At 33.8% G+C, this 11,777-nt stretch overlaps 3 protein-coding genes across 3 annotated transcripts; 1 reads left to right on the forward strand and 2 right to left on the reverse strand.

The window, feature by feature from the left end:
* Positions 1-3: 3 nt before the first annotated feature.
* Positions 4-2,058, forward strand: LOC130506430 (GDSL esterase/lipase At5g33370; the record flags this gene model as incomplete). Its single annotated transcript, XM_057001072.1, has 5 exons — positions 4-19; positions 121-248; positions 352-594; positions 727-979; positions 1,562-2,058. Coding segments are annotated over 5 exons (873 nt in total), but the record flags the coding sequence as incomplete, so codon positions are not given.
* A 3,150-nt stretch (positions 2,059-5,208) lies between these two features.
* On the reverse strand, positions 5,209-6,634 carry LOC108819243 (putative oxidoreductase TDA3). Its single transcript, XM_018592244.2, has 2 exons — positions 5,733-6,634; positions 5,209-5,667 (listed from the first exon to the last, which is right to left on the reverse strand). Exons 1-2 carry the CDS (start codon positions 6,598-6,600, stop codon positions 5,297-5,299), a joined length of 1,239 nt encoding a protein of 412 aa, XP_018447746.1. The 5' UTR covers positions 6,601-6,634; the 3' UTR covers positions 5,209-5,296.
* An 806-nt stretch (positions 6,635-7,440) lies between these two features.
* LOC130506429 (aspartic proteinase CDR1-like) lies at positions 7,441-8,856 on the reverse strand. Its single transcript, XM_057001071.1, has one exon. The coding sequence runs from the start codon at positions 8,833-8,835 to the stop codon at positions 7,519-7,521; it is 1,317 nt and encodes a 438-aa protein (XP_056857051.1). The 5' UTR covers positions 8,836-8,856; the 3' UTR covers positions 7,441-7,518.
* Positions 8,857-11,777: the final 2,921 nt, after the last annotated feature.

Genomic DNA, 11,777 nt, shown 5'->3' on the forward strand with positions numbered 1-11,777 from the left:
AACATTCCAGATCTCATCAGTAAGCTTTCTTAGCCTTTTTTTTTTGTAAAAGGCTTTCTTAGCCTTAACAATTCAAATATTACCACAAATAAAATAGTAATAATATGATGATCTTTATAGGTGAGCATTTGGGTCAAGCTTCTCCATTGCCTTACCTGAGTCCTATGCTCAAGAAAGACAAGCTCCTGATTGGCGCCAACTTTGCTTCCGCTGGTATTGGAATCCTTAACGACACCGGTATCCAGTTTGTAAGTTATAGTTTTACAAGAGTCCGTTAAGTCGTTAATGTATTCAATCAGGTAAGCTAAGGTAGTTTTTGATAATGAGGGGTGTTTTGGTATTTTCTCGCAGCTGAACATAATTCGGATCACGAAGCAGTTGGAGTACTTCGAGCAGTACAAAGTAAGGGTGAGTGGATTGGTCGGAGAAGAAGAGATGGAGCGGCTCGTTAACGGAGCACTGGTTCTAATAACACTAGGAGGCAACGATTTCGTCAACAACTACTACTTGGTCCCTTTCTCCGCAAGATCTCGTCAATTCTCTCTCCCCGACTACGTTGTCTATGTCGTTTCTGAATATCGCAAAGTCTTACGGGTTTGTTTATTTACATAGAGGCCTAAATCATCCATTAAATTTCTCACCAATTCTAATTCTTGAAAAAAAATCAAATGAAGTTTGAAACTGCATTGCGTTTAATATACAAATTCATAATATTTTTTTTTATAGAAAATGTACGATTTGGGTGCTCGACGTGTCCTGGTGACTGGGACAGGGCCCATGGGTTGCGTCCCGGCCGAGCTGGCTCAACGTAGCCGCAGTGGCGAGTGTTCTACGGAACTACAACGAGCCGCATCGCTATTCAACCCACAGCTTGTTCAGATGATCAACGACCTCAACAATGAAGTTGGATCTTCGGCCTTCATTGCCGCTAATACTCAACAAATGCACATGGACTTTATCAGCGACCCACAAGCATATGGTATATGTCGTTTTTTGACTAATTTAATTTGTCCTTAATAACATTTTAGAAAGCAGGTTATTATTTGACGTTTAAAAATCGGTTTAAGGGTGAGATTTAGATGTGTTGGTACTGTTTTATCGTTTTTTGGTTTTGGAAACATTAAAAAAAGGTTTTGGAAACATATATCGAACAAGAACATATATTTTTGTATATATAAAATAGGGGAAAAGTTTTCGTTAAGTTTATTTTTCTAGGTATTGAATTTTAAAATTAATTAAAACAGAAAATAAATTTTAGTTTTTTTGTAAAAAAATAATTTTAGTTAATATCATTTATTATAATTTTTCCAAAAATATCTTACATTATAATTGTTGTTAAAATAAATCATAATTTTAACACAACTGAATATTTCTCAAAGAACGTTTGTATTTTATATTTCGTTGGCAATCTGTAAATTCAAATGCTGATTGCTTAGCCAGTAGTGATAAGATTTGTTGTTGTAACTTGTGTGGGATCCACTCTTTTAATTTCATAAATTTTGTTAAGTGTATTTTTAGTGATGTATAATTAAGTTCGGTTTTGGTTTGGTATTTAATGCAGGATTCGTAACGTCGAAGGTGGCGTGTTGTGGACAAGGACCGTATAATGGGATAGGACTATGCACAGCGTTATCAAATCTCTGCCCAAACAGAGATCTCTTCGCCTTTTGGGATCCTTTTCATCCATCAGAGAAAGCTAGTAGAATCATTGCTCAACAAATCCTCAACGGTTCTCCCGAGTACATGCATCCCATGAACCTCAGCACTATCCTCACCCTTGATTCCACAACTTAATCTTCTGTTCATCTCTCCAAATTCCCACTCTATGTTCTCTTTTAATTGTTTGATTTTCTCTTTAATTATGTATTCGACATGGCTGCTTTAAATAGTTTCCATGAGTTATGTTGTGTGTTTTGTCTTCTTTATCAATAATTGAATCGCCAATTGTTACTTCAGAAGTAATATCTGTTTTCTAGCATTCTTTCCAATGTTCATTTCCATCTTTTCATTTTTATTTGTAATCAAATTAAATGGTAACAGATATTTTCTTTTCTTTCTTTTAAACAATCAAACTAATTAATCAAATAATAAAAAGTTCATTTATAGGTATGTTTGAGATAGTAGAAAATCTAAGAGCATCTTATCTTTTTTTTTTTTTTTTTTTTTTGTGATGATCTATCAAGACAGTCTGGAGAAAGATTGTAGAAAATATCACAATTTCTCTGCAAACTTGCAAAGAGATTTTGAAATGTTCTGTAGAGACTATTTCCACACTTGTCCATTTTCTATTGACTCAATTAGATTTACAAAATGAAAATTTATTATGTCACTTGAAAATGAAAATATCAATAAAGTCAGTGTAAAGACTATGTGACTATGTGAGAGATATGGGTTGCTGGTAATTTAACTCAAATGAATGGATAACAGTTGCTTCGCCTAAATAACAAGCAAAAGCCAGAGCCAACTTAACTCAAATGTCAAAATGGAAGCGTCCACATGAACTACATCAAGTGTAACTATGATTGTCGTTTTATGGGAATGAATACTGAATCAGAAGCTGCTTGGATCTTTAGAGATCATAATGGAACATATTCTAAAGCTGCTAAAGGCCTGCCGGGGCTCGATTTGTACATCTTCTTTAGACGCTGAACTACAAGCTCTCTTAATGACAGTACACCACGCATGGTCCAAAGGATACCGCAATGTTATATTTGAAGGTGATAACAGTGAAGTTCCTCAACTTACCAAAGGCTGTCAGAAGAATTTCAAGTTACATAATTGGATATGCGAGATCAAGAAGTAGATAGCTAAGTTGGAAATCTTCGGCATTACATGGACCAGTCGACATCCAAATAAGGCGGGTGACTAATAATTCTTCTTTTATTATTTTAGTTAAAATAATTCAATTAAATAATTAATTAAATTGGTAAAAATCTATTTGTTAATTAACCTAATAAACCATTGAATTTAAATACAATTATAGTCATTTAAATATCAACAAACGTTTGAAAATTTGTTGGGAATAATTCTCAACAAACATTTTTACGAGGAATATTATTTGTCTAGAAATGTTTTGACGGAATCTTTACAAAAAGTTATGTTAATGACAAAAATTTCCGACGGATAATCATCCTGAAGGATTTATGAAGATTTTTTTTTCCGACAAGATAGATAGACCCAGCAAAATCTTAAGGTATAACTTATTTTCTTGTACTGTTTATGTTACTTTCATAAAATTACTTTAACCAAATGGTTAATATGTCCTCAAACGAATTAACGGTGGACTAATTTCTGATATGGTCAATATAGATTCAAACGCTTAGAAAGTTCATATGGATTTTTTAATAATAATCGGATTGAAGTCGTATTACGGATATCTTGTTTGACCGTATAAAGCACAATGAAAATTGTTAAGGTTGTAGAAAAAAAATTTCTACCAACATCCATCTGATTTGTACATCGATAATATCAACCTTTTAGAGTTTTAGTACACGAGCAAGAACATATGTGGGATAATGTAACAGCCGCCACTTAACAAGTAATACAAGACCAAAATTTTAACTAAATTGTAACTAAAATGTAACCCCACCATTTTCACTGAATAAATTGAATAAATTTTTGTTTTGTGTATCTTTGACATATTTTTTTTTGTGATTAGATTAGTAGAGGCTTGTGATAGTTGTAGGGTGTTCCTGTGTTGTGACACCATGAATGCATTCTCCTTGGTAACTTAAGTTACCCAGCCTATATCATCTTTCTCTTTATCTTTGCATGTGTGAGGTAGATGAGTAATATTGTTGTACGAGTTGGTGTGGTATTTCGGGCGTTACTCTTTCTATTTTCTTAAGTTTTCAGTTGGTTTTGCTTGTTTACAAGTCAAAGTTGTTCTTTCGGATTTCAAAGTTCAATTTCAGTTTATATAAGATATTCTAACTTAGGAGTTCAAAATCAATTATTAAAGGTATTTCAAAAATGTAAGGATTACTTGAGTGGAAACGTAAGTCTGTGTCATTATGTCCTTGGCAAGCAAGGGTGAGAATTTTATGTGTCATTATTGTTAAAATAATATTTTTAATATCTCTTAAAAATAAGCAGTAAAAAAATTGTGAATGTATTTTATAAGTTATATTATATCAGTAAAATATAATATATATATATTTTTTCTATAATTGAAAGATATTATAATCAACAAAATATATGATAAATAAATAAAAGTAATTATAAACTATTTTAGTCAATTAAACATATATCAGTTTATGTTACTTAATTATTTTATGTAATTATCTAAGAAATTAGATAGATGTATAAAAAATATTTCTATTACTTTGAAAATATATATTTTGTATTGTGTAAAATTATGTTTTAAAATAAATAATATTTTTTTCATAATATCAAGATTATTGTGAATTTTTTTTATGAAATTACATTATATAAAAATATATAGATTTTTTATCTATGAAACAATAGATATAAAGGAAGTATTTTATTGACAAAAAACAGGAAGTATTTTATTAGTTCGAAAGTATATTTTATGTTATTTAAAATATTTTTAAAAATAGAATATTACTATCTTGTAAATTTTCCTTTTTAATGAAATCATATTTTATATACATATATTTTCGTTTTTAAATTTGCTTTTCAAAGTTTATAAATGTTTCTTTTTTAATATATACGTTATATGAAAAATTTTGAAAATGAAACTAATAAAAATCAATAATAGTATTTAATGTAATATTTTCAATTCATTAAAAATATTAGTGTAATCAATTATTGTGAGTGTTAACGTGAGATCGACACATAATAAACTGAGATCGACACATAATAAACTGATTTCTCAAATAATATTTTAGAGATATTGAAAAAAAGTGGCTTTAGAGACTTTCTAATCGCACGAAGCTTTTAAAGCCTTAACCCCAATCGGACCCTAATTAGATTGGTAATGACCCTTAACGGGTAAGCAAATAGTAATGTGTAGTGAAGCCCATCACAAACTGAAATTCTATAAAGCTTTATGTTCATTCAGTTAATCCAATTGTTGGAAACATGATTCTCTCTTTTCTTCCTTTTTGATTAAACTTTAAACTATTTCACTAATCCAATTAATTCTATAATATTTTAAAACATTTAACTAATCCAGTTAATTAGTATATGATATTTTAGCTTGAATGTTACGACAGGCAACCCAGTGAAATACCGTATCGAGCTGTATTTTCACTCTTTCTAAAGCCTTTTGGATTAAATATTAAACGTTTACACACGAGGTATTAAGCATAAAAAGTTTACTAAACCCTTCAATTTATCTTGGTTTGCTAAACCGGGAAGGACAAAACCGGCGAAGATCAACACTAGTGGCCACACCGTCTACAATCAGCTCAGCTAATGCAAAGCCAGTGGCTGGACCATTCAGGATCCCCCAGCAACTATGTCCTGTGGCTACATAACAACCGTTGATACCTGGAATCTCTCCGATAACAGGGACTCCATCTTCAGTGGTGGGCAAGAAACAAGCTTGCTCTGCCTTCACTTGAGCGTTTTCTTCATTTAGATAGCTCGAAACTGTTTTAGCTACTCTTTTGAGAACCTCTATGGATTCAGGATTGCTAGTCACCTGATCTGGATCATCAGGTACTTCTTCTTGTGACGACATTCCACATATGTACACTTCACCTGTCAAAACAAACCATTCACTTGTCATCTGATCTTCAAATCCAGACAAAAGAACCGAACTCTACCTGTGGGACGAGGGTACACTTCAGGGTCCAAAGCTCGACCACCGTTGGAAGGATGATAAGTTAAGAAAAGAGCATGAGGTGTTACAGCGTTCGGCTCTTTCGGTTCAAGAACTATGCTATGAGCTTTCGTACCGTACACCCTAAACACCGAAGACAACATCTCCAACTTACCAGACCACGGTCCCATCGCGAGAACCACCGCGTCAGCCTCGATAACTCGCCCACCTTCGAGCACGACCGAGTCAACTCGCCCTTGCCCCACCCTCACCTCTTCGAACTTCCCGATCACAACCTCGACACCGTACTTCTCCGCCGCCGTCGACAGCAGCTTCCTCGTGAAGAGCTGTGGATGCACCTGCGCCGTCGTCTCCGTCGTGCCGATCGTAGATGGGCTTTTAACCGGGCCGTTGACCCAATCCGGTAAACCCAAACCTCCCGACACAGGCTTTGATTCCGTTACGGTTACGCTGAGAGTCGTTAGAGGTCTGTATCCATACGATTCGACGCCGTTTAGCTCCTCCGCGAGGGATCGATGGAGGTCGAAGCTCGCGCGTGCTAAGGACCCGACCGGACTTCCGTCGCACCAGTCGAAAGCGAGAAATCCTCCGGCTTTACCGGAGGCGGCGCACGCCACGGCGGATTTTTCGACGAGGGTGACGGAGATTCCTTTCTTGGCGAGGAAATACGCCGTGCAGACGCCGATGACGCCTCCGCCGCATACGACGACTCGCTTCGAGGCTTCTCCGTTCTTCGCCATTGGTTTTGATGGGTTGGAGCAGATCGTGACCGTTCGCGTGTGGGTCAATCTCAGTCGTCTGGATAATAACGCCGATGAGGATGAGATCACCGTCATATTAGCAGCGGCCATATGAGGTTGATCAAGTCCACACGTCGACTGGTGAGAAAACTACTTAATGGGCCTATATTTATATTGGGCCGATTAACATAAAAAAATTCTCATGCAAAATAATAAGAAAACATTATAGAGTGTAACAAAATAAGGTGTCTGTGTGTGTGTATTACTTGGTGGGATTTTATTTGAGATGATTACGAGAACATCTCTAATATCTCTAACCTTTGAGAATATTTTCCAAAAAAAAATTTCAAATCACATAGAATGATCGGGAAGATTTTAAAAAAATATTAGAGCTAGATTATATAATTAGTTCAATATTAAATTCAAGCGGAATTAAGAAAAAAATATGAAAATTTGGTGACTGTAATTATGTATCATATATTTCACCACTAATCGAAATAAAAATCAAAAAATAAATCCTCACTGAATTATGATTGTGATTGTGTATTTGAAAGGCATATACATGTGGTTTTTGGTGTACAGAGAGACAGAAGACCACCAAGATATTGACGTGGAGAAATGCTGAATAAGTCCGCAAGAATAGTTGATCACAAAATAAATATAACTAATAGATTAAACGTGGATCTTCTATGAATGACATATTTTGTAAATAGTCTAGCAGGGAAAAGAGAATTTTGTATTGAACCAGAAAAGGATTTTAAGACTGCCACATAAGGGTGGTGGGTGGTATGACTGTAAATATGTTACTCTTTTAAGGTAAAATGTTTCTGTAATAATAAAGAAGGGATACCCAATTAAGAAGAGATCCCACCTAAAATATTATGTCAAATGATAAAACAAATGAAGGATTCTACATGATCATAATTATGAAATGGGAAATTTAAAAGAACGAATGTTGGCCTAAAATGAATCCAGCCATTATTATTATAATAAGAAATAGGATATAATTTGAACAATAGAAACAACCAGCTACATCTTTGAACAATCAGCAGGCTTAAATGAGACCGTTTTAGAAACGGTGTCGTAACCAATAAGGAAGTTCATCTGTGATAAATTCCCGTAGATGGCCAAATCGTCGTTCCCACTGAAGGCGAAGCAAATCAAATCGTCAGAGAGTTGTACAAAGGCATTGGAGGAGTCTAACGTCACATCTGCTCCATCGAAATGCATAGTAATAACAGGGACTGTCAGCTTAGCGGTTGTGCTGTAACACAGACTCAACACGTTTTGTGGATCGTTTACTCTCTCGGCATTGATTGAGGACGCAACAGCATCTTCGAGCTCGGAGTAAAATTCGGTTGGTACCATGGTCAGAGTTGTGCCAGAATCGATGATGATGTTCCCCTTTCCGCTGCTTCCATCAGAATCTGATGCTGCTGGGAATTTGATATTCTTGGTGCCCACGCTAACGGATTCTAGGGTTAGGTAATAGAAGGTCGCTTGCGATTTTGTGATCAGTGGAGTTGAGACAGCTCCATTTCCCGACACAACTGCGTTGGTTCCGAAGTTGATCTTGCTAGTTGTATCATTTGAAGATAGAGGGACCAAGCAGTAGGAGAATTTGCCATCGATTGAATCTCCGAGTTGCGAGATGAGCGAAACCGAACCGCCACCAAGTCCAACGATTCCGGAGCCCTTCTTGTTAAATGTTCCAGCGTTATTGTGACCACATCCAATGACGATGTTGTTGAGCTGAACGGGGCGGTTATCAGTCGAGCCAAGCGTCAAGGTGTCGGCGGCAACATCACCCTTTGTGAAAGACTTATCCCCGTAAGACAGAGTGTAAGAGCAAGTGTTTTCTGTCGAACATGTGGCTTGGCTCTCAAGGGAAGTACATGGTTTTGAGGAGCAAGAAACGTCTTTGAATGTAGAAGACGCTTTAGGGTCAAAGAGAGGAGCATCCTGAGCGTAACAGTTATCGCATGGCTTGCACTGAGTCCATATGAGATCGCTTCCCGTGTCAGCGATTGCCATGATCGGGAACGGAGGAGTCCCCAGCGATATATTCATGAGATAAGTACCACTCTCTGAGGTAATCTCAGTTTGAGGTGAGTTAACTGATGCATCTTTGCCGTTGAAGTGGACAACACGGTTTACGGATCGGTGAACCGCGTTTCTTAGACGCTGAGCGGAGGTTTCTGTCGGATTGTAGAAAGGCGATTTAGGAGAATCGCGGTGGATTAGATCCACGGTGAAGCCAAGTTTTGTATGAGTGTTTGCGTTTGAGAAAAAGGGGGAAGAGAGCAATGATAGAGTCAAGAGAACTGAAAAGAATATAGAGGCCATCGTCTTTTTATTTGAAGTGATGATGAGTTCTTTTTTATCCTTTAGCAGTCTTATGTGTTTGTATTTATAAGGTTTGCGGGATAGGGGTAAATTAATGTCGAGATTTTTTGAAAAGATTTGATATAATCTACAAGATTCATTTCCCATTTAGGCCGTTATATATAAGGCAATGAGGAAATAGATTCAAAGAGATAAACACAAATACTTGAACCAAAGACTAAGAGGATGATTGGAGAGAGCTGTGGATGCTGTGCACAGCCTTATTTCTTTCCACAGCACTAAAACTAAAGCTATCAAGCTGTCATTTAGTTTTTAAAACCTACAGCCATAATAAACTCTCTGACTCTCTCCAATATACGTCTTTGCACAGCAATATTTCTAGAGCACTAGTTTAAGTGCTTTGAGAATTATTTCTTTTTTCTTTTGACAAATATTTTGCTATCTACTAAATATATTTACAGTATATGTATATAAATGACTAAAATATTATAATTGTTATGTAAAGATTACATATAGCATATAAATATAAATATAATTATAAATTTCATATTTAATAAGTATATATCATATATGAATTATATATTTTCACAAAAATTCTTTAATAATTATACAATAATAATTTTCCATTAATTTTAATTAATTTAATCATTTACATATAACAGAATTTTAATTCATCAAATTTTTATAATTATATTAAAAAATCTACAACTTAAATTATACATTAAAAAATTTAAATCTATAACACAAAACCTACAGCTTAGATCCTACAGCAAAAAAATTAAAGCTACAACACAGAAACCTACAGCTTAGATTCTACAGCCTAATATCTAAAGCTACAGCCGTAACCAATCAGACCCTAAGTAGAAACTCTTTAGACGAGATTTTCTCATTTTAAGACACATATTTTATTTTATTTTATCTTTCATTCATTACCAAGAGTGTACCATTCATCTCATATAGACTTGTTTCGTGTATCTTTTATTCTGTGTTTTTCTTTAAATGCTAACATATATTAATTCCTCCTTTTTAGATCCTAAATTATTCTTCAAAACACTTTTTAGACGGAACTTTTCATACATTTGTGATTAGCAAAACACTCAACATTTTAAGTGTTCTCTTTTGGATTCATGGACCATTTCACCTAGTATTCATTTTAAATTTTCATATAAAATATTCAAAATAACCACTGAACATATAAATAAACAAATCAATAAAACAGTCAACATTTTAAGTGTTTCATGTACCAGTTCACCTAGTATGATTTTTCAATTTTTCATATTTAATATTCAAAATTTTAATTCAAATAGATTTTATCGAAAAAATATCGAAATAAATAAAATATTAATTATCCGTATCTTGCAATTTACTTAAGAAGCACACATTTTTTGAATTAATTTTATTTTGAAAGCAATCGGTTATTATCTTTCCATTAATTAAAAACAATACATCAAATATACAATCTATCACAAGTTAACTAGCCAAAAGAGAAGTCAAGATACATTTTTACTCATGCATCATGAGTTAATAATCTATTATTATCAGTATCTTTCAATTTACTTATGAAGCACACATTTTTGAATTAATTTTATTTTTGAAATCAATTGGTTATTATCTTTCCATGATTAAAAACAATACATTAAGGGTCTGATTGTTTTTTCGCTACCAGCCGTAAACGCAGTTTTTATGGTTGGTAACGGTCGACAGTATTTCAAAATAATCATATAAACCGTTACAAATCGCTTTAAACCGCTCCAAACTTCTTAAAATAAAAAACTGGTTTCAGTTAGCATTTGCGGTTGCGAGCGGTTGCGGGTGGATAAAAAATATAAAATTATTTTTCTAAAGTATTATAAATTTAAAATCTAAAAATAAAAATAAAAATATTATAAATAAAAATATATATGCATTTTATATATTAATTTAAATCAGAAACACTATTATAATTTGTTTTATAAAAACTTTAAACTAGCTATTCATTAGAATTTTTTTTTTAAAAAATACATACATATATAAAAATATACATATATAAAATGAAACAAAATATTTTTTAAAAAATTAGTATAAATCTTCAAAAATGACACTACTACTCCGCCGATTGACACTATTCACAGGCAATCACCGACGACACTCTATGAAAAGCACCGATCGATGCCAACCCGCGAGTTAACAACATGGTTGCACCACTGATATTGACCCGAGATGAGAATGGAGACATGCGTGACCAAGAGGGCCCTATGTGGTGCACGGTGCATGGAAAAAAAAGGATGGTAAGATGATGCTTGAGTAGTTGGTTTCAGCTCGTTAAGAGACACAAATTTAAATTCCTTTGTTTGTGTTCTAAAATATGTTGTTTTGAACTTTGTTTGTGTGTTTAAAAAATCTTGCTTTGACATTGTCGCATATGTAGAATTGGATAAATTGGTTTCGTCTTGTAGAACTAGGTGAAAATATATTTCATTTAATTATAACTAAGACTACTTATATATACAAGTTCATATCATATTTGAAAAAATAGATAAAACTGGTTTTTTTGTTTGGTACAATTGCGTATTGTATTTGTATAACTTGGTAAAAGTTGATTTCCCTGTGGCATAGCTTTGAACGGTTCATTTTTAGAAAGCTTATTTTGTAGTTGTACATATGAAATAGATACCCAGATGAGTTCTATTCTATGGTATTTTGGATTTTAACTAAACAAAGTCAAAGTGAGTGAATACCAACAAAACTCAAAACAAAAAATCAAAAACCCAAAAAACAAACTTAGCAAACCCAAACTCAGTCCCAAGAAAATACTCAAAGATTCTAATGAAAACCTAAAATAAATATATATTTCTTATATATTAAAAAGAAGCATTACAACATTTGGGATAGTCATGTGTCATCACTAGAATGATTCTTAAAATTCTTAGAAAAATAGGTTGGTCCATCTAAATATATAATAA

The sequence above is a fragment of the Raphanus sativus genome, unplaced genomic scaffold (assembly GCF_000801105.2).
Source record: "Raphanus sativus cultivar WK10039 unplaced genomic scaffold, ASM80110v3 Scaffold3233, whole genome shotgun sequence".
In the NCBI taxonomy this organism is placed as follows: Eukaryota; Viridiplantae; Streptophyta; class Magnoliopsida; order Brassicales; family Brassicaceae; genus Raphanus; species Raphanus sativus.